Source organism: Saccopteryx bilineata, chromosome 2, assembly GCF_036850765.1.
Source record: "Saccopteryx bilineata isolate mSacBil1 chromosome 2, mSacBil1_pri_phased_curated, whole genome shotgun sequence".
In the NCBI taxonomy this organism is placed as follows: Eukaryota; Metazoa; Chordata; class Mammalia; order Chiroptera; family Emballonuridae; genus Saccopteryx; species Saccopteryx bilineata.
In genome coordinates, this window is record NC_089491.1 from 264261527 (window position 1) to 264285091 (window position 23565).

At 44.8% G+C, this 23565-nt stretch overlaps 1 protein-coding gene across 2 annotated transcripts in view; it reads right to left on the bottom strand.

Moving 5' to 3' along the window:
* Positions 1-827: 827 nt before the first annotated feature.
* The window catches only part of TMEM233 (transmembrane protein 233), a 29706-nt gene continuing 6968 nt past the window's right edge, over positions 828-23565 (bottom strand). Inside the window, exons 2-3 of one of the 2 annotated variants that reach the window (XM_066260467.1) lie at positions 11081-11217; positions 828-2070 (exon numbers count right to left, since the gene is read on the bottom strand). In XM_066260467.1, coding sequence (XP_066116564.1) covers positions 2064-2070; positions 11081-11217 — 144 coding nt within the window. In that variant the 3' untranslated portion in view covers positions 828-2063. The remainder of the gene's footprint in view (positions 2071-11080; positions 11218-23565) is intronic. The other variant, XM_066260466.1, reaches the window with a different exon arrangement.

Sequence of the window (23565 nt, forward strand, 5' to 3'; positions counted from 1 at the left end):
GATCGATGTTTCTCATCTCTCCGTTTCTGTCTGTCTGTCCCTGTCTATCCCTCTCTCTGACTCTCTCTCTGTCTCTGTAAAAAAAAACCCCACAAAAACAAACCATTTTTATTCTGCCTCTCAGCAACACTTTGCATTTGATGTAGTTAAAGATCAGGGAGCCAAATGCAAACAAACAAAACCCAAGATGTTGGAAACTGAAACGTGGACCCAGTATACTAGAGTGATGCTGGGATCTCCGCGTGCTGAGACTTCATGGCCCTGACTCAGTGTCTCCTCCTGGGACATGTGCTGGCTCATGATAGACACCTGGGTGAAACAACAGGGACTCTGATGTCCATTAAGGTTTTTTTTTCTGAGGGTCTGGGATTTTAACAATGCCTGAAATTCATAATAATCTAAGAACAATGCTTTGTGTCTGTATAGTACTTAGACTTTCCCTCCAGGGGCGTTCACATCTACTGTGGCAATCAATTCTCATAACCATAGGGAGGGAGATAGGCAGGTGTTGTTACCCCCATTTTCCAGATGAAGATGTTGCACAGAGAGGCTGAGAACCTGGCCTAACATCAACTTGCTTAGTGAGTTAGTGGCAGAAATGGAACTCTGGTGGTGTGACTCATGTCCCTTCACTTAGAACAAGCTGCCTTTCTCTCGCTTAGGAAAGCTCAGTATCACCATGTTTTTGATGTTAGTCTTTCAACTTATTTTTGCCATGCAGGCATATCACCTGTTGTGTTAATCACTTGATACTTTCTTTGAGTCCACTTACTTTTCTTAAGTAAATTTATTTGAACAGACGATATATCAAATCTCTAAGAGGGAACCATACGTAGAAGGTCATTAGTAAAGAAATACAAGGACAACAAAACCACGTATTAAATCTTATCTAGACAGAAGACTTTGAACCTGAGGCCCGCTCTTTCTTAAACTGAGACAGGGAGAAAAAAAGAGCCAATTTAGCAGACAGGTGTTTAGGACCCACGAGCACTAAACAGAGACTTTCTCCTGGCTGTCATCAGGACTGAGAAATAATAGAAAAGGGGAGATGTCCTTTGTGAGTCAGTGTCATTTACTGTTGTGTCTATAAAAGCTTAAAAATTATCTTGTGGGCCGCCAGGGGCGCGCTTTGCCTTCTGTGACACACGGGCTTAGCGTGTTTCTGGCAGACAGGATAATGGTGTCATTAAACTGGGACAGTTGCACCTAGCGGGCTTATGTTTGACAGAAAAGAACTGTGGGTGTGTGTGTGTGTGGGGGGGGTATTTCCAGATGGCATCCAGGAAAATCAAAGATCTTGCCTGAGACTTGCTTAAAGAAAAAAAAGAGAGAGAGAGAGAGAGAAAGAGAGTTTGAAAAAAAGCACATTCCATATACACCAGTTTATTCCCAAGACTGGGCTGGGGAAGGTGCTTGTGTACCTAGAATTGACCACTAAGAACGTTCTCAGGGTCTGTTGGAGTGGAAAGTGAGGTTGAGGTCAAGTTGACCAACGGTGGATGTAAGCAAGGGAGGGGGATCTGTTAGGAAAATTGGGGGTGTGTCTTTGATGAGCTACCAAAGATTGAAGTTACAGCCTGTAACAATAAAAGGAAAAAGTGCACAAGTTAGCTCTGTTAGACAACTTTAAACATGCTGCAAATGATCATACTTGACATTGGAAGTACCATCATCCATTGCTCTTCCTAGAACCTCCTTCTCCGCCCCGCCCCAATCTGGAATTCCCCCACAAGTAATGAGATTTCCTGAGGCTTGTCTCTGCAGAAGGGGAACAGCCACAATGGCTTTTGCTAAACGGGAACAGTCAGACTTGATGTTTTTCTTTTCTTTTCTTTTCTTTTTTTTTTTAATCAATGACTCTGGCTGATCTGGCTGGGCTGCTCGGTTTTCCTACATTTTGGACTTTTTCTTTTTTGAAAAGTTCATTTGCCAGGGACCTGCCTCTGGAGAGTCCTGGAGGAAAAGATCTTGCCGTCGGAAGTCAAGGATCCATTCCTCAGAAGCTCCTTTGGGATGTGTGTGGATGAGGTCCAACCTCCGCGCGAGGGCCATCGGCCAGCCGCTCAGGATCTGTGTGGCGCAAACAGACAGAGTGAGGAAGGAGACAGACAGCCGGACCCACCTTCTGGCCCAGGGCTTCCTTTCTTTTTTTCTTTTTTCTTTTGTATTTTTCTGAAGCTGGAAACGGGGAGAGACAGTCAGACGGACTCCTGCATGCGCCTGACCAGGATACCTCCCGGCACGCCCACCAGGGGGCTACGCTCTGCCCACCAGGGGGCGATGCTCTGCCCCTCCAGGGCGTCGCTCTGCCACGACCAGAGCCACTCTAGTGCCTGGGGCAGAGGCCAAGGAGCCATCCCCAGCGCCCGGGCCATCTTTGCTCCAATGGAGCCTCGGCTGCGGGAGAGGAAGAGAGAGACAAAGAGGAAAGCGCGGCGGAGGGGTGGAGAAGCAAATGGGCGCTTCTCCTATGTGCCCTGGCCGGGAATCGAACCCCGGGCCCCCCGCATGCCAGGCTGACGCTCTACCGCTGAGCAACTGGCCAGGGCTTCCTTTCTGGTAGCGATTACTTTTGATTTAAACAAGCACAGGTGTGGAGGCGCAGAAGGGCCTCACTTTGAGTCTAAGCACTTTGGAGAAACAGATTGTGTTTGGAAACATATTTCATTTTTTACATGGCACATGCAGATAAAAAAGAACCGTAAATGATCTAGATGCAGCAAAACGCCTGTGAGCACTTCTGAATCTCCTTCCCCGTACGAGTTAGTAGTGCTGGTAGTATTTGGCGTCCTTCTCCCAGGCATTTTTTTTCCCTCTGCACTTAAATCCACAAATATGCACTTAGAAATTCATCTTGCAGGTGTGTTGACATAAACAGGACCATGCTAGATCTGTGTGTCTGCGTGTATAACTTATTCATTTTTCCAATAGATGTTTACATGCCAGGCCCTGCTCAGGCACTGGGATGATACCACCACAGCAGTTACAGTGAGAACCATGTGCCAGGCACTGTGCTGGACACAGTTTAATCTCCATGGCCCTGTGAGATAGGTGCTGTTTTATCCCCATTTTACAGATGAGAGAACTGAGGCACAGACTGGCTTAAAGGGCTACTTAGAGGCAGGACCTGGATTTGAACCCCAACAGTCTAGCTTCAGAGGAAGCACCCTGAAGTATTATGTTTCATTATTATGGGCAGTAACAGAAATGGAAATGTTCTTGGAGTTTTCATTCTAGGAGGAGGAAACAGACCATAAAAAATATATGTGATTATAGGCCCTGGCCAGTTGGCTCAGTGGTAGAGTGTTGGCCTGCTGTATGGATGTCCTGGGTTCAATTCCTGGTCAGGGCACACAGGAGAAATGACCATCTGTTCCTCTACCCCATTCCCCATCTCTCTCTTTCTCTCTCTTCCCCTCCTACAGCCATGGCTCGATGGTTCCTGCAAGTTGGCCCCTGCACTGAGGATGGCTCTGTGGCCTTACCCTCAGGCACTAAAAATAGCTCCATTGCAGAGCTACCAGAGCAACGCCTAGATGGGCAGAGCATCCCCCGTAGGGGCTTGCTAGGTGGATCCTGGTCGGGGGCACTTGCAGGAGTCTGTCTCTGCCTCTCCTTCTCTCATTTAATAAATATATATATAATTATATATTTTAATACATAAACGTGATTATGTATGTTATACAGAATTACATCACTATATGTTATATGTCATTATATATAAAATTGTGCATTGATATAACTTACAAGTTCATAATAAATATGTAGATATAGAGGAAATGATATTGTAAACCTAAATAAACATACATATATATAATTTCTGAGGGGGGGTGATACTAAGAAGAAAAGGAAAGTTGGATAAGAGCACAGAGGGAAGAAGGGTGGACAGTGGGTGGTGTTTTAGCAAAGTTGGTCAGGGGTACCCTCTCTGCTAAGGTTACAGATGAGCAAGCATCCAAAGGAAAAATGGGAACGAGCCATGGAGATTCAGGAGGAAGAAGATCCTAGGCAGAGAGACTGGCAAGTGCAAAGGCCCTGTGACAGGAACATATGTGTGTTGCTCAATGAAGAGAGGGCAATTCAGTGTCACTGAAGTGGAGGAGTGAAGGGAGAGTGCTGAGGAAGAGATCAGGTGGGGCCTACTCCAGCCGAGTAAGGGAGAGATTTCCATGTTTGAAGCATAGCGTGTATTTCATCCTACAAAACCACTGCAGACCAACCATTTTCCCACTGATGGACATTTAGGCTGTTCCAAGGTTTCTGCTATTTCAAACAGCTGCGGTGAACAGCCTTGGTTCTCACCCTGCTGCACTTTAGAATTGTCTGGAGAACCTGAACACCTACCAATGTCTGGCCCTATCACTGGAGATTCTAAGAGAATTGGTCCAGCGTGGGCTCTGGGCATTGGTATTTTTTTTTAAAGCTCCCCAGGCGGTTGTATTGTGAAGCTAAGGGAAAAGAACGATTATTTTACATGCCTTTTTGTGCACCTGTATCTAGCGTGGATACTGAGAAGTAGAATTGCTGTGTGGGAGAGCACCTGGGTTTTAAAGTTTAATAGATAACATCCAAGTTGACCTCCCAAAGTCTGTTCCAATTTACTCTTCCACCAACAGCTGAGTATCTAATTCTTCACACTCTTGCCAACCTTGATATTATCCATCTTTTTAATTGCTTCAATCTGGCAGACCAAAGAAATATATACTACTTCATTGTTGCCTGAGCTTGTGTTTCCCTGGTTACCGGTGAGGTTGAACATCTTTTTCATGTTTATTCTGGTTTCTTTGTCCGCGGCTCCCCAGCGCCACCCCCATCCCCACATCCTTTTTAATGCAAAAATGTTTCCGTTGTTGGTGATGACTTCAGTATGACTTGTCTTTCCTTCGTTTTGCCTAAACCATCAAAGAAAGGCCCCTCTGACTTTCTGGAAATATATAGTTAACATTCCCCATTTTTCATCATGGAATCACAGAAATTCTCTGAAGACACATCTGTGCAAAGCAATTCACAGAAAGCCTTACTCCAGCCAATAACATAGGAAAGAAGATTAATTTGCTTTTGTGTTTTTGCAAAAAAGGGCCAACTTCGTGTCTACTTTGATATGTCTGCTTACTTGCAACGCTAATGCAATTAGGAAAGGACTCAGGCCAGTCTGTTTATAAGACAGAGAAGCTTTACCAGTGCAGAATGGGTTAATCTCTGCTAATCCTGTGCCTGCATTGGGAGACAGTTCTGGGACCCTTTCCCTTACTTAGAAGTCAAGTTCTTCCTTAATGGAAACCTTGGCACATGCAAGCTCTTATTTCTAAGAATGACAAGCATTTTAAATACACAGTGGGGCGGTGCCTGGCTCTTTTAGATACCTGCAGGAAGTAAGATACCACCGGAGAAGTAAGTTCCCTGGGGTTGCATTCTATAGATTTAATTTACGGCAAATCAGCTATTCATGTTGCTCCAAAAGAAAGAAAAAGCAACTGTTACGCCTGGAGCTGGATTATACTCAAAGCTCACCTTGTGCCCTAACATTGTAACCTAACCCTTGAGTAAACTGAAGCTCCACTGAATGTCTTCTGTCATCTCTGTGGTAGACAACACGTGTCTCCCTCACTCCCAAGCTTTGTCATGGTTAACTGGTTTTGCTGCTAGGGTAGTTCCACTGAATTCCCCTGAGCACCAGATACATGAACATGACCCTGACCATGAGGAGAGAAGGAAGAGGAAACTTGGGAGGTGTGTAAACTTTCCAGGGAGTATGGGAAGCTTCCATGAGGTACCTTAAGGAATGACAAAGTGTCTTGTTGTGTGGCATGTGTCCACCCAGGCAAGAATGTTCTCCGTTATGCACAAAGCCCTAAAACAGTGGCCCTACAACTTTAGAATACTTAGAATTATTGTTTAGGAATGGTGTGCTTGTGATCATGTAGATTTCAGGGCTACTCAGTGCCTTGATCAGGGCCCAGCAATCTGCATTTCCCCAAGCCTCCCAGCTGCATCTGTCACACGCGGCTCTCAGGCTTTGAGAAACAGACTAGAATGACCTACCCTTGGTTGAATCTGCACCAGTAGAATAGTCAAAGCCTGATGACATACATGTTGATTGTGGCTGGGGACTTGAATCCATTGGGATTGATAAATGGATTTCTGCAGTATTTAAATGTTTCTCCTCTGTGTGATTCATCTCTCCACTTTTCCTAGCAATCTGGGAGCAGGGATTTTCTGACTTTGAGACACTGCAAGTTTCTGATTCCATTTAGATACTTGGAACGTGGAGGTCTGATGGCTAAGAATGATGAGTATTTTTTTTTATGATGAGTATTTTTAATGCATGGTGGGGGTGTTCCTGGTTGTCTAATGTTGGCACAGCATTCTATCAAAAACTGTTGAATATTTAAGTTCAGGATTCCAAGCGCTTATGGACCTGATGTCACAAAACTGTCTTTCTTTGCTCCACAAACACTATGTGGCATACAGAGATACCCTGTAAAATTCAGATGAATGAGACCTTTTTCTGAGTTTAGTTAAAGATGATCCTGACCTGAATCTATTCTAAGAAAATGAACTAGCTTGGATTTTGATCATTTGTGAGAGAAGAGATTGGTTACAGTTTTCTCAATAAGGATAAAAAGTACTTTTAAAATGGCATGGATTTCAAGATCGGTTACAGTTTTGTTGATATGGATAAAGAATTATTTTTTTTAAAGGCAGGACTTCATAATTTTAAACAAGGCAATAGCTTATGTCAGTTTTAAAAATGACACTCAGAAAACTCACACATTCGAGGTTAGCTATAAAGTCGGATTTTCCCCGCACCTTGGTGGAAGTCTTTGCTGCCTGTTCAGATTGTTACAAAAGAGCCTTCCTGTGGCTACATCTCCTAGGCAGTAACTTGATTCCCCTCCTTGGCTCAGAGTTAGATATAACACATTAGGATGATGAGTTTGCAGATGTAATAAAAACTGACCACCCCATTAATGGCTGGCAACAGTGAGTGCCTTGTTCTGTCTGCATTTGGGAGGGTGGGAGTCGGCCAGGGTTTAGCAAAGACTGTTGTGCCCACCACCTTTATCTGGCTTCCGGGGTGGGAGTGGGGAGCTGGAAAACGCAGATTCTTGGGCCTCACTTCTGACAGAGCGAGTGGGAATCCATTGAAGTGGGGCTTGGATGTCAGCTTCTCCTAACCCACTCCCCCTCCCCAGGTGACTCCTACACAGCCCGAAGTCTGGGAACCTCCGCCTTGTAATTCTGTGTTGCCGTCCAGTGCCTCCTATGGCTGGGAAATTTTATTTCAAAGGATGACTGAGAAATTGGCCTTGCTGTTGGTCTTAATGAAAGAACTGGTCCTAATGCTCTAGTTCTTTTGCTGTCTCTTACATACACACACACACACACACTCACACACACACACACACACGCACGCACGCATGCGTGCCCTACACATACACACAGCAAGCCTTTAAATTTGAGTTTCCCCATGGATTCTAATTCTGGGAGACATTTTTGCATTCCTGGATAACATGGAGGGAAAAGTATCTATTGAAAGGAACCTGATCCTACAGATAGGGAAGTAATTTGAGCCTCAGTTTTTAGATAGGGAAACTGAGGCACAGAGAGTTTAGTAACTTGCTAGGGTGGTTTGTGTGGCAGAGTGAGGATTTGAATCCTGGTAAAACTGGTGCTGAAGTCCATGCTCCTGCCAGTGTGAACACTACCTCTTAGGAAGGAGGGACACCTTCACCAATTTTTGGGCCACTAACAAAACCTCAGTCACAAACATGCACATCAATGCTTTGTCTCCAGATAGACATGTTTATGTTAAGAATGGAGGAAGAGCGTGCGGAGGACCCGGGTTCGATTCCTGGCCAGGGCACACAGGAGAAGCGCCCATTTGCTTCTCCACCCCTCCGCCGCGCTTTCCTCTCTGTCTCTCTCTTCCCCTCCCGCAGCCAAGGCTCCATTGGAGCAGAGATGGCCCGGGCGCTGGGGATGGCTCTGTGGTCTCTGCCTCAGGCGCTAGAGTGGCTCTGGTCGCAATATGGCGACGCCCAGGATGGGCAGAGCATCGCCCCCTGGTGGGCAGAGCGTCGCCCCTGGTGGGCGTGCCGGGTGGATCCCGGTCGGGCGCATGCGGGAGTCTGTCTGACTGTCTCTCCCTGTTTCCAGCTTCAGAAAAATGAAAAAATGAAAAAAAAAAAAAAAAAAAAAAAGAATGGAGGAAGTCCCCATATATGAAAACTTCTGGGAACCTTGTAAAACTTCTTGAACGGTGTCTAATGAGTAGACTGATCTTTGAAAGCCAAATTATCTACGGGATATTGCAAAGTAGATCATCTTCTGGCTGCTGATGTGGTTTTGGTATGTTTTGTTTTTTTTGTCTTGTTTTTGTTTTCCCTGCACCATGTATTTAAGCAAGGTGAATTGGTCACTGGGATCTAAAAGTCAGGGAATTTGAAATGAAAGCCCAGCTTGCCAATGTCTTTTGAAAAATGGACCCCATGGAGTCTGCATTCTAGGTGGTAACAATTAGCTGGAGCTGAGTGATGGTGGTTCCCTTCAAATTGTGCTAATTTGCCACAGTCCCCACCATTCCCTATTGTCTCACAACCAGGCTGCTTCGTTCATGTATGTTCCCTGCCTAACTCCTGAAGTCTTTTGTTACCCTTGGCTCTGACTCATCACTGTGTTATTTTGCATGTTGAAACCTCACCATACCACCCCCATATAAATAAATTCTGGAGGTAGCCACAAGGCGAGCGCCATCTGTTGGTTTCTGTTATGGAGTGTGCAAGAAGGCACATGTTGGCTTAAAGGCCGTGTGGTATTGTGGTAAAGAACAGTTTTCAGTGCCAAGATATTTTAGGTTTGAGCCCTGCCATTTCCACTAACTAGCTGTGAGACATCAGGCACATCTTTGATGTCTTTACTTTTCTGAGCCTCAGGTTTCTCATCTGTGACATAGAGCTAGTAGTACCCATAGTGTTGCTGTGAGGAGCCAGCGAGGATCAATTCATGTAAGGGCCCTGAGCAGTCCCTGGTATAAGCTCTATGTCGGTGTCAGCTGCTATTATTATAATGTACTTAGCTCAAACGCAGATTGGGGCAGGGTGTATTTTCAGAAGTTCCCAGGAGTTTGGCCAACACTTGGCCTTGCTCCATTGGAACACCATCCTTTGAGTTTGGCTCATGAGTTCAAAGCCTTGCACTCTATTTAGTGGCATCTTAAATCCTCAGGACCCCTCCCAGTCACGATGATGACTATAGTAGTAATAGGATTAATAAATGGTTCACATTCTTTTTGATGCATCAGCTGAAGAACAGACACTGAGCTATTAGATGACCCCACAAAATGACCCCATTTTGTGGGGTCATCTAATTCTTCTCCACAATAGCTGTATTAAATGTATTAAATGGGTACTACTGTAATTCCCATTATACAGAGGAAGAAACCGAGGTTGAGGAACATCAGACAGGTCGCTGGAGGTCTCACAGTAAGTAAATGGCAGAGGGGGACTTGCCCCCAGGAAGTCTGATGGCAGACTGCACTGCTAACCCTGCACTCTGCAGCCCCAGGCTCTCTCACTCACAAGCGCATTACCCCTTCCTTTACAGAGTAGAGCCTGGGATGGTCACATCTATTCTCCAGCTGACTTCTCCTTTGTAGACCAGCATCGTCCATTTGCCACCTTGCAGGCAAGAAACCTTGAAATTACTTTGGTCTCTCAGCATCCTTTGATCCCCTCTTTGGCCAAAGCCCTCTCTTCCTTGCTTCGTGACACTTCCTGTTTTGACATTTCCTTCTCCATCCAGTTGCCCCTGACTGTGCCTGGATCTGGCTTGTCCGACAGGAAGTTGACCTACTGTGACATCCACAATGCTCTCGGTTGCCAGGGTTGGGTTGGCTGACCTGGCAGGCTAATGGGTGTCCCTGTTCTCCCTGTCTCACCTGTTGACCACTTCCTGAAACAAAGCCGAAGAAGCTGACCTTCCAGCTTGTGGGACATGGTAGAGGAGGGACTGTGCCGCTCCAGCAGAGGAGCTAATGGACCTCTCAGAGTTCTTATCTGCCTCTCCAGGAGCTAGACGGGACAGAGAGGGACCTGCACCTCTCATTTCTCAGTCTTGGTTGTCTATCACATGACCTTACCCTCCATCAAACCTGATGGAAAATGTCATTGATTCCAGTCGCTGGGGCCCATCTCAGCTGGTTGGAGAAATCAGAATAAATTTGTCCAAACCCAGAGAGAAACATCCATAGCATCCCTCTCCTTACACCGTGAGAGCACGTTGGCGATGCCAAAACCATGTGCTGACCCTTTTGGCCTTTGAGAACGGTTAGGCTAGTTGGGCGCAATACCATACAGGAAACCATTTAGCAGATCAGATGGCAAGGCAGAGTAAGTAATAATCCTAAATATCTCATTTCCTCTCCCACGGTTCCCACCTCTTACACGTAGGTGGAACTGTGGGATTCGTTTCAGCCAGAAAATTATGAGCCTCAGTGACAGTTGTCACTCCAGGGCCGAGCAGTGAAAACCCACGTGGGATTCTCTGGTCTTCCTCTCCCCTGTCATAGCCTGAGGAGGCCACTTTCCTGGATATTCTAGATCAGAGCTTGGAAAACTATGGTCCACAGGCCAATGACCTATTTTGGTAAATAAAGTTTTATTGAACACAACTGTGCCTATTCACTCACATATTGTCTGTGGCAGCATTTGTGCCCAAATGGCAGAGTTAAGTAGTACTGACTGAGATGGTGACAGAGATCATGTGACCTTCAATCCTAAAGTATTTACTATCTGGCCCTTTATAGGAAGAGTTTGTTGAGCTTGTTGAGTTCTATTTTAAATAGAGCAGCTACAATATGATGGCACTTCAGATAGCATGGGACCCTGAATGACTATATGGAGGAGAGACCCTTCACAAACCTGCATGGCCCATGTAACCACAGTGAATAAAAAATGGAAACACTTTTGCTTAGGAGTGTTGTTTACTAGAAAATTAACCTGACCTCTCCTAACAGATTCTTATGAGCATTCAAGAACAGGCATTTCACATTTGGAGGGATTCAAAAAAGCCTACTTACTTCCGTGAGAAGTGAACTACACAAGAAATACCGATGATGAGAAGGCCAATAATGATAGAGGCGATGGCCACCCACTTGGCATTCCTCCCAAGCCGCCTGGATCCTTCAACGTCTCCATTGTTGTAGCTGTTCAGAGACTGGGGGACACAAGGGAAGAGTGAGTGATAACAGACAACACACAAGCAAAGATGTGCTTCTCAGGCTGATTTGAGCACATAACACACAATCACCTCCTCCAGGAAGCCTTCTCTGATCTCCCAGGCTATGTTAACTTCCCTTTCTGTATTTCCTGATTACATCTGTCTTAGTATTTACACTAGCATATTAGATTGATTGGTTTTGCCTCTCCCATTAGAGTGTAAGTGCTATGTGGGCAGGGACTATTACCTTGTTCGGCAGTGTCCAGTGCAATATTTGTCATGGAGAAGATGCTTGATAAATATATGAGAGGAATGGGGTATATTGTCTCACTCACTAGAACAGGGATTTGCAAACTATGGCCCATGGGCCACATTCATCCTGCTTTATAAATAAAGTTTTATTGGCACACAGCCATACTAGTTGGTTTACTATTGTCTATGGCTGCTTTTGTGTTGTAATAACAAAGGTGGGTAGCTGGGACAGAGACCTTAAGGCCTGCAAGGCCAAAATATTTATTTGGCTCATGATGGAGAAAGTTCTCCTACTCCTACAGAGAAGGTTAGTCCATGAGGTCAGGGACTTTGGCTGAACTGTTCACCTCTATGCCCAAGACGAGCTGTCATTTACTTGGTGCCTCCTCATACGACTTTCCTGGATGTTAAAATATTGAAATATTTCTGTACTGGCTGGTAAATAACAGCTACCCCTCCCAGTGTCCCAGCCATCCTGGCCCTCTTTTGAGTTCCCCAAGACCTTGCTGTGTGGTCCAGCAATTTAAGGGTTACCGCTGGGCCCAGTGGAACATCCTTTCTGATTCTGTGCTCCTGCCAAACTTGTTCAATATTTTAAATATTGCCCTTGTTTCTAATACTTTGAACGGTGCCTGGTACATTGTAGAGCAGGGGTCGGGACCTATGGCTCACGAGCCAGATGTGGCTCTTTTGATGGTTGCATCTGGCTCGCAGACAAATCTTTAATAAAAATAATAACGTTAAAAATATAAAACATTCTCATGTATTACAATCCATTCATTTCCTACTGCTCATGTTCATGGTTGTGGGTGGCTGGAGCCAATCACAGTTGTCCTCCAGGATGATACCAAATTTTTATTGGATAATGCATAATGTACACGGGTCGTTGTATGGCTTTCACGGAATTACATTTTAAAATATGTGGCGTTCATGGCTCTCTCAGCCAGAAAGGTTCCTGACCCCTGTTGTAGGAGCACAAGAAATATTGGCTGAATGAGTGTGTCTGTTTCCCTGCAGAATGTGAATTCATTAAGGACCCTAGAATCTAGCCCAGTGCCAGGCATAATGGAGGTGCTCAGAGAAGGCTTGCTGCTGAGCTGAAGGCCAGATGCCATTCTTCTCTTATAATGAGCCTCTGTCATAACTCCCACTGCTGAGAATCCCCCTGAAGTTGTGCTGCAACCCAAAAACTGGAAATTATGCATTCATAAGTTATGGACAGAGGGACTCCATCAGTGCGTGAATTGTAGATTTCAATGGGAATCTTTCGTCTTCATCTTGAAATCACAGCACTGGAGTAATAATCACTCCTCTTCCTGGACTATTGATGGAGGGGGCATTAGGCACATGCAGTCAATTACAAGCCAGAGAAACACCCAGTATACCACAGAGCTTTCTGCTTTCGGAACCTTCCATTAATTCTTGGATCCAGGCCACCTTAGCAACAGGCCAGGGGTCTCAGCAGTGAAGAGGACTTGCTTTCAGTCCTATTGTGGGGATGGGAGAGCCAGAGCCTGCAGTGACATCAGGGACTGCCACTGTGGTGCATTTTGGATGTCTTGAGTCCTGAATTCTGGGGTTCTCAACCCGGGGTGCTCATTAGAAACACCTGGTTGTTGTTATTACTATTATTATTATTATTTTAATACAGTTAGCTGGGCCCTGTCCTGGGAAGATTCTGATTTAGATGGTGTGGGGACCAGACATTAGTTTTGTTTTTTGTTGTTTTTTTTTTTAGAAAGAGAAACAGGAAGGAGTGGGGGAGAGATGAGAAGCATCAACTCATAGTTGTGGCACTTTAGTTGTTCATTCATTGCTTCTCATATGTGCCTTGATAGGGGGAAATGGGGTGACCTGCCAAGGCAAGTGACCTGTTGCTCAAGCCAGGGACCTTGGGCTCAAGCTGGTGACACCACACTCAGGCTGTTGAGCCTGCTTTTAAGCCAGATGAGCCCATACTCTAGCTAGTGACTGGATTTTGAATCGGGGTCCTCAGCATCCCAGGACCCCGGGATACTCTATCTGCTGTGCCACCACCAGTCAGGCTTAGTTCTTTTTTTTTTTAATTGTGAGGAAATACACATAACACAAAATGTACCATTTTTAACTCTGAGTGTACAATTCAGTGGCATTAAGTACATTCACACTGTTATGCATCCATCACCATCATCCATCATTTCAAACTCGAACTCTGTCCCCACTGAACACTAACTTCCCATTCTCCCCTCCCTGAGTCCCTGTAACCACCCTGCTACTTTCTGTCTCTGTAAAATTGACAGCTCTAAGTTCCTCATGTAAGTGGAATACTACAATATTTTTCTTTTGTGATTGGCTTATTCACTTAGCATCACGTCCTCAGGGTCCATCCATATTGTAGCATTTGTCAGAATTTCCTTCCCTTTTAAGGTGAATGATACTTTATTGTATGTATATACTGCATATTGTGTATCCATTAATGTATGGATGGATACCTGTGTTGTTGCCACAGTAACAGCTTCTCAGGATTGAAAACCTTTGGCAACAATCCTTAATAATGTCCTTTAAAGTCATGATGCTCACCACCTTAAGATTTGTCCCAAGGAAATGTGTACAGAGCCTGGGCTCCAAACTCAGAGAGATCTGAGTTCAAAACCTGTGTCTTATTAGCTGTGAGAATTCAAGCAAGTGATCAAGCTTCCTAAGCCTCAGTGTCCTCATCTGTGAATTGGGGACAATAATAATAGTACCTTCTTCACATTGGATGGACCAATGAATTAATGCATGCAGAATGGTTAGCATTGGCCCAGCACATAGCATATGCTCAATAAATGTCAGCTTTTATTGTGAATTGCCACTGCCTGTCTTGTTCTTCCTAAAAAATGTGGGATCCTTGCGGTACAGCAGAATCATCTGGGCTACTTATCAGAATCATAGGTGACCTGACTCTGCTGCTCATGGAGCAGAATCTTTGGGGACCCAAGTTTGAGTCCCCTTTGTTTTTGACATTTCACAAAGTTGGTGCATAGAATCTCAGAACTCCAAATTCTGAGCCCATAATCCAGTTTAAAATTATGTAGTCTCAGACCCTCCTAAACTGATCATATGCTCTCGTGCTACCTTGGAAAACCCAGTTCTGAGATTATTCATGGAAAAGCCTTGTGTCACTGTGACTAAAGGAAAAACTGTGAAACCCACTCTGTCCCCAAACACTGTCAACTCCTGGCTGTTTGGATGAAAAACCGGTTTCGTGTTCTCTGCAGCAGTGAAAACAGAAGTGGGAAGAACAGCCAGTCTGTGCCATGTCTATAGTGGGCTCTGCCCGTGAGCACAGGTTAGATACGGGGTCCCTGGGCCATTTGAGTTGTTTGCAGCATGTCAACTGCTCACCTGCCCAAGGTGGATTTGGCTGCAAGTCATGGGCAAATCATGCCTGACCTCCCCCTCCCCAGTTCTTTGGCTGCAATTCTTTTCCTCTCCCAAGTGTAATCACCTACTAGTAGATACTACAGATTAAAGTGGTGGAAATGGGTTTTAGAGAAAATGCACAGTGTGTGTGTATGTGTGTGTGTGTGTGTGTGTGTATATATATATATTTTTCCTGACTAGCTTATAAAGCAAACTATCCCATCTGCTATGGAAGAACTAGAAAGAAAGCGGATGGCTTAGATACTTAAAATTTATATGATCTCGGCCCTGGCCGGTTGGCTCAGTGGTAGAGCGTCGGCCTGGCGTGCAGAAGTCCCAGGTTCGATTCCTGGCCAGGGCACACAGGAGAAGTGCCCATCTGCTTCTCCACCCCTCCCCCTCTCCTTCCTCTCTGTCTCTCTCTTCCCCTCCCACAGCCGAGGCTCCACTGGAGCAAAGATGGCCGGGGCGCTGGGGATGGCTCCTTGGCCTCTGCCCCAGGCGCTAGAGTGGCTCTGGTAGCAACAGAGCGACGCCCCAGAGGGGCAGAGCATCGCCCCCTGGTGGGCAGAGCGTCACCCCCTGGTGGGCGTGCCGGGTGGATCCCGGTCGAGCGCATGCGGGAGTCTGTCTGTCTGACTGTCTCTCCCCATTTCCGACTTCAGAAAAATACAGGGAAAAAAAAAATTATATGATCTCATTATTTTTTTTTTTTACAAATTACCAGTGTGATTTGTGCACATGTAAAGCATTCAAGCCCTACAGAAACATATACAGTAACTAGTCAGCTCTTCTGCTAATCCTATTTCCCAGAGATAGCCATTGTTAACAGCTTGGTGCATTTACTTCCAGACTTTTTCTTCCTACAGACAATATGAAAAAAAACACGACACTTTCTCTTGCTTTCCTTATGACTAAGCACATGGTGGGTCGCAGTAGGAGAAAGAAACAGCAATTTGCACCCTGAGATAAACCAGGAATAACAGGGCTAGTCTATCTAGCCTGCAACCCTCCAATACTAAAACTGAGTATTTCCCATAAGTCTTGGCAAAGACAAGTTCATTCCTGCCTTTTGTGATTAAATACAAGTGGCTTCTTTCGTGGGTATTGTAATCTTTTGAAAAAGATACTGTTTTTCTTTTTTCTTTTCTTTATTTTTATCTTTAGCAGACTAACATCAAACTTGGTAACCTTGGGGAATTTTGCATTCGTTTCCTTTAAAATGCTTATGTTGTGCTTTTTATTGGGCTAGCTGGTTGTTTTGAAGCCTGATGCTTTTGCATTTCTTTTCAAGTAAGTTTTTTTTTCCTGAATGTATCAGCCTCTGAAGACCTCTTTGACAAACTAATAATGATAACGATGACACTTACTGAGCATTTATTATGTGCCAGGCACTGTGTTACATCCTTTTCAAGGATTATCTCGTTAGTCCTCACAACAACCCTGTGAGGCAGATACTTTACTGTTTCCATTGTACTGATGGAAAGTTGAGGCACAGAGAAGTTAAAAGTGGTTTTCCCCAAAGTCACATAGCTAGTTTGGTAAAATGTGTGTGTGTGTGTTTCTATATATACACACTCAGGGTTTTGTGTTCATGTTCTTTTTCTCTTTATTCCAAAAATATGAGTAGTATCCTACTAGAATTTGTTCTGAAACTTGCTTTTTTCCACTTTAATATAGGGTGGGTGCGTTCCAAGCCAGTGCCTCCAGGCCTGTTGCATTCCTGTTTCCTTTCTCCAGTTATGATTTAAAATAATGAGCTCTATTGACAGACTGCCCTACGTTGCATCATCCTTGGATTCTAGGAGAAAACCTTAATTTGTCATGTCCCATTTTGGGGGGGGGTCACTTTTTGTTTTCAAATAGTTTCTAACTTCCAGACAAGCTGCAAATGTAGTTATCGCGATCTTTTTCATGTCTTTGTAGTAGTCACTTCAGTGGTAACCCCTCACCGATAGACATTTATTATTTATAGTTTGTGGCAATTACATATAAGGCTGTGGCAGACATCCTTATTCAGACATTTTTGCACACATCTGAGCCCCTCCTGAGGATGGAGTCCTGGGAATGGGACTGCACAGCCACCGTTGTGTTAAGGTGTTAGATGGCAAGTTCCTGTCTCTGTTCGCCATGCAAAGCATGTTAAAAAGAAGGACTTTAGTTCCTTTCCAGTTTTTGTTCTCCTCTGTGAGGCAAATGAACCTCTCTCATAGTGCCAGTCAAATGAGCTGTCATCACACATTTCCTAAGGCATTCAAGAGTCCCCAGAGGCATCTTCTCCCTTTTCCCTGGGCCAGGGCTGACACTGGAGACATGTCATAGTCATTGCAAAGCCCATAATTAGAGCTTCCAGGTCTCGGTCAGCTGCCTCGAGCCAGCAAAGATCACATTTTGACAGAAAAGTGGGCAAGCTTCTTTCTCCAGTAGTAAATACTAATGCTGTCATGATCACTACGTCTGGTTATTTCAAGCTCATTTATATATCCCTTCCCCAGACGGACAGACGATACTGAAACAGCCACTGAAGGAAAGCTGGTCAGGAGCCAGAAACGAGCATGACTGTTTCTGTGTCCCACCTCAAGAAGGCTGCAATGTGAGCAGCAAGGCTGTGTCATGAGGCTGTGTGGCCAAGACTCCTGGCTGCCTGTCAGAAGGTCCAGGCTACTCCTGGCATCCACATTTCCAAGAAGGAGAGACCCAAGGGAACCCCACATTTTCAACTGGAGTTGCACACCAGTGGGTTTGTGCACTAGGAATTTGCAACACTTTACACCAACTAGTAAAGCTGTTCCACTGTCCTGAACCAGAAAAATATGGAAGGTGCTCAGTCCTTTCCCCCCGGCCTTCTCAGCAGAACTCTTGCTGCATTCCACATGACACTGCATGAGAAAGTGTTACCTATGGGTGTGGCTGCCAGGTGCAGACCCGAGATGAAACTCTCCAAAGTTATGCTTTTAATATCACCCTGTGCCAGTGGTTTCCAGCCCTGGCTGCACCTTAAAACTACCTGGCGGGGCTTAAAGACATTCTTGTGCCTGGCCCCATCCCAGACCAATTGAATCAGGGTCTCTGGGGATGGGACTCAAGCGTCAGCATTTTTTTGAATCTGATCCCAGGTTAAGAAAGAATTGAGAACCACTGTCCTAGATAGACAGCCATTCATTCATTCATTCACTCATTCATTCAAAAACTATTTATCAAACACCAACTCTCTGCCAGGCACTCCTGCCAGCCCTCGTGGAGCTTACTTACATTCTGGTGAAGATGGAAAATAAATCAATAAACATGCAAATAAACAAGATGGGTGCAGGATATTATTTAGGCAAGAAGAAGGGGGTGGAGTAAGGAAGCTCTCACTAGGGTGGGGACAGGTCAGCTGACACCCAAAGACATGAGAAGGAGCCAGGCTTGCAAAGAATGGGGAACAGGATGCTAAGCCCGAGAGATCAGCAAGTGCAGAGGTCTGGACGTGGGAAAGATTTTTGTATTGAAAGACTTTGTATTGAAAGCACTTGAAACCCAATGTAACTGCCTGCCTTGGAATCTGTTGCCAGCCTGGTGTTCATGTTGGAGGCTACAAGCAAAAAGTAAGTTGTTGTTTCACTAAAAGCTCTGCACCACCTGGAGAGACCCCTCTGACGTTCACAAAGCGGTGAAAGAACCAGGGCCCAGACCACCCACTAAACAGGAGGAAATATTTTTGAGTTACGTATCTAATAAGGATCTTGTATCCAGAATATGTAAAGCTTTTACAACTCAACAAGAAAAAGACAAGCAACTCAATTAAAAGTGGGCAAATAATCTGCATAGACATTTCTGCAAACAAGATAAACTAATGGCCAATAAGCACATGGAAGGATGTTTAATGTCCTTAGTCATTACGGAAATGGAAATGGGAAACCACAGCAAGACGCTCGCTCGGATGGCAGCCTATGACAAGTGTTGTGGAGGGCGTGGAGAAACTGGAGCCCTCATTCACTGCTGGTGGAAGTGTAAAGTGGCATAGCCGCTTTGGAAATAGTTCCTCAAAATGTTAAACATAGAATTGCCATGTGTCCTAACAATTCTACTCCTTGGTATATACCTGGGAAAATTGAAAATGCATGTTCACACAGAAACTTGTCCATGAATGTTCATAGCAGTGTTACTTATAATAGCCACACACACACACAAAGGAATCAACCTAAGTGTCCATCAACAAATGAATGAAAAAGCAAAATGTGCTCTATCCATACAATGGAATATTACTTAGCCTTAAAAAGGAATGAAGGGCTGATACTTACTACGGCATGACTGCACCTTGAAACATTATGCTAAGTGAAAGAAGAGAAACATGAGAGATCACATACTATGTGATTCCTTTTATGTGAAATGTCCAGGTAAATGCATAGGGACACAAAGTAGATTGGGAGTTGCCAGGGGCTGGGGGTGTGTGTGAGAGGATGGGGAGTGACTGTTACTGGGTATGAGGTTTCTTTTGGGGTGATGAAAACTTACTACAATTAAATAGTGGTGTACTTGTGAATATACTAAAAATTACTGAGTTCTACACTGTTCATTTATTTTAATTTTTTTAAAGCAAGACCCAGCAACAGAGCTTTGCACCTTGAGGGCCCCAATGGACCTATGGTGGAGCCCAGAGAAGCTGGTGGGGTCTGGCAAGAGACAGTGGCAGGGCATAGAAGCACCCTGGGTTACCCCAATGCCTATTGGAAGCAGCAGCCAGGCCCTTCAGGTGTTAACAGTTAGCAGATTAGACTTGCGTGTGAGCATGTGAGAAATACCTCCTAGAAATACAGAAAGGCATTTTGCAAGGAGTTGACTTAGCGGGAAGGGATGAGAACCATCAAAGCCCCAGGCTATTGGTTATTGATGGAAGTCCCATGTACACTCACAGATCATTAATGCCTAGGGACACCGGGACCCAGACAAAAATAGGTCCCACATCTCCAGTGACCACATTCGCTTTGAGTAAATTGTTCTAGTTTGGAATGAGGGTTAAAGTAAAAGTAAACCAAGAATTTGTGCTAAATGTGGTGGCAGGATGGCTTGAGGCCAAGGCGAAAGTAATGGTCCTTAAGAGCTCCTGTGTGAACATTCCACTGGTAACAGCCCCCACTTTCTATTTTGTGGCCTGTTCTGGGATTCCTTCCTCAGGTGGTTAAATCCATTTTAAGTAGATGACATAGATGTCATAGCATATATCGTTGGAACACACCAAGCTTATTCTACCCCAGGGCCTTTGCATGCCCAGGCTCTGTCCAGATCTTCCCATGGGCTGGCTTGTTCTTATCCTCCATCCTTTGCCAATCACAGTTTTTAAAGTCGAATCTCTTCTCTACCACCTGCTTCCGCTAGTTCTCTCTCATGTTTCCCCGTTTACTCTTTTCATGTGCTTATCGCTCTGAAATGATCCTATGTGCTAGCCTGTGTATGCTGCCTGCACTTGAATGTAACTTCCCAGAGAGCTGGGGCCAGTCTCATTCAACAAGCTGGGAAGGCTGTCCTATGCTGTCCATGGAGGTTTGGCTCAGTATGCCCAATTTGGGGGGAGAATGAATCCTTTGGCTGGAGATCTGAAGCCACACTCTATAAAGAGCTCATCTGTTGGTGTCCTGTGTCTCATTTCTCAGTGGATTCAGAACAACAAATATGAATGAAGCAGTTACTCTGGGCGAGGTGCCCTGCTTCATGTTTAACTCATGTTGTAATTCACAACTATGTACTGTCATGTCTCTCCATTTAGTTAATTTTTAAAACATTTTAATATCTTGGTGAAGCTTTCTTTGTATAGATCTTTCATGTCCCTAGGTTTATTTTTGGTATTTTAAAAGAAATTTTGTTTGCTATTGTCAATATGCCAATATTTTGATCTGTTGAGCTGTCAATACTGAAATCCTAATTTTATAATGCGTTCCCTTTTCTGCATTTATTCTCTTTTTCAAAGTCATCTCCATCTTTGCCATCCCATTATCTCCAGTGCATACGAAGCCAGTGGGAGGTCAGTGAGGTTTTGTGTGTGTGTGTGTCCTCTCGGCCTCTCTATTTCTGCCTCTGTTTCTCTCCCTGTTACACACAGACACACCCCCCCACATACTCACACACCTGTGTAGGCTTACATCAATGCCTGAACACAGTCTGAGATACTTTTGTCCAGGTGTAAGGAACACATTATGTAGATGAATAGTGTCTTACTTCCCAAACTCCTACATAGAAGGCTTCCTCAAAATAGTGTGATGGATGTGGGTACTTGGTAAATGTAGCTTTTCTTTTTAATTTTTATTTTATTTATTCATTTTAGAGAGGAGAGAGAGGGAGAGAGAGAGAAAGAGAGAGAGACAGGAGAGAGGAGCAGGAAGCATCAACTCCCATATGTGCCTTGACCAGGCAAGCCCAGGGTTTCGAACCGGCGGCCTCAGCATTTCCAGGTCGACGCTTTATCCACTGCGCCACCACAGGTCAGGGTAAATGTTTAGTAATAACAACTGAGCTTTCAGGTGGCTTTGGGATCTATTTAGATGTTGCTTGCTGTTAATTTCTGTGCCTCACGGTAGTGCTAAGAATTCACAGGCTAGGCTTATAGATCACAAGGGACAATTTACTTGTCATCAGCATTCATTCATTCATGCTTGTCAGTCTCCTTCTTGGGCTTCTGGACTGTCTCTCTGCATAAATATCTTCAAGGACACAATAAGAATTGTCTTTATGCTTGTCTATCATTAAAGCGAAAAAGCCAGAGAGGATATCTGCCAGGCTTGATTGAGAGTATTAGATGAGGCTTCTTATATCAATGGGTCAAGTCTACTAAAAGAGAAAACTTTCAGAACATCAAAGCTGTGTTCCTATCAAAAGGCAAGGCAGGCCCTGGCCGGTTGGTTCAGCGGTAGAGTGTCGGCCTAGCATGCGGAGGACCTGGGTTCGATTCCTGGCCAGGGCACACAGGAGAAGCGCCCATTTGCTTCTCCACCCCTCCGCCGCGCTTTCCTCTCTGTCTCTCTCTTCCCCTCCCGCAGCCAAGGCTCCATTGGAGCAAAGATGGCCCGGGCGCTGGGGATGGCTCTGTGGCCTCTGCCTCAGGCACTAGAGTGGCTCTGGTCGCAATATGGCAACGCCCAGGATGGGCAGAGCATCGCCCCCTGGTGGGCAGAGCGTCGCCCCTGGTGGGCGTGCCGGGTGAATCCCGGTCGGGCGCATGTGGGAGTCTGTCTGACTGTCTCTCCCCGTTTCCAGCTTCAGAAAAATACAAAAAAAAAAAAAGGCAAGGCATAGTGGTCTGATTATAATGCTCCAAGAGGGTGGACTATAAACTCCATGGGGGGACTGTCAATGTGTAATTTGTCCCCTAGTGTCACCTGTCCAAGCCTCATTTTCTCATGGATAAAAGGGAGAACAGCTTTCTTGCATAGCTTGCTGGGGTTTTGCGAGGAACTAGTGCCACTGTGTCCATATGAAAGTGCTTTGAGAAGTAAAGACACAGGCGAATGTAAATAATGACGATAATGCCAGTGTCCCACTATCAAAATTGTCTAGAAGCCTGGTTGGCAAATTGTGGTTTGTGAGCCACATGCGGCTCTTTGGCCCCTTGAGTGTGGTTCTTCCACAAAATTCCACGTGTGGGCGCTACCTCGATAAGGAATGTACCTAACTATACAGTTTAAGTTTAAAAAATTTGGCTCTCAAAAGAAATTTCAATCGTTGTACTGTTGATATTTGGCTCTGTTGACTAATGAGTTTACCACCCACTGGAACAAAGAACAAATGAAGTTATCAGTAGAGAGAATTAAATATAGGAAATCTCCTTCACTTTGAGGAATAGGAGATATGATATAAAGGGTAAAAGAAACAAAGACAAATTCCAGAATTTTACCTACAGATAAAAGAGAATGAGGGAGGAAGGACAGCAAAATCTGGCTCGAGAGACCCATTAAAAACACTTACGATGGAAGAAAAGGGGAGAGAGGCGTCTATAAGGCTAGCCTGTTAGGATGGAACATCTTGCAATATTCCTCTTATCAACAATGACTCAACTCATTAAATGTGAGAACCAATGAATCATTAAGAACAATAATTCACAAAGTGTATTCTTTGGTTATTTGCCTTAGGGTCAATCAAAGGATCTGGGCAACATGCTTATTAGTAAATACCCCATGCTTTACTGTACCCATGAAGAGCCCCAAGGCACAGCTGATTGGCCAACGGCTTCAAGAAACCCCAAAGGAAAGCAAACAGTTTACTTTTACATAGAATTTGACTTCTCAATTTCATCCCCTTATTCTCTACCCCATGTTTGGTAAAAACTTGCTAACATCAGGCAGAAAGAGTTGTCTGAGAAGCATGGTTTTGGAAAGTCTGGCTTCATTCTTGAACTTGCAGAGCTAGGGGTTTTCAGATATGTTCTGATGCATCACACTTCTTGATGAGTGGCTTTGAATTGAAGAGTGTCATGCCCTGGACTAGCCAGTTAAGAATAAAACCAGTTTCTAAATGTGGACCCATTGGTCTGTGAGTGAGGATGTTGGTGAGCTCCAGGCCAGCCAGGAAAATTACCCTTGGGAACTAAGCCTTGGTCAACCTCTCAGGGACCCTGGCATGAGCCGGGGTCCGCTGGATAGTGTCTCACAGTTTTAGCAGAACTGCAAAACACAGGTGGGAAAGGAGGGAAAGTCTCAGTTAAAAGTAGGAGCAAACTTAGGTCCCTGTAGCCATCCA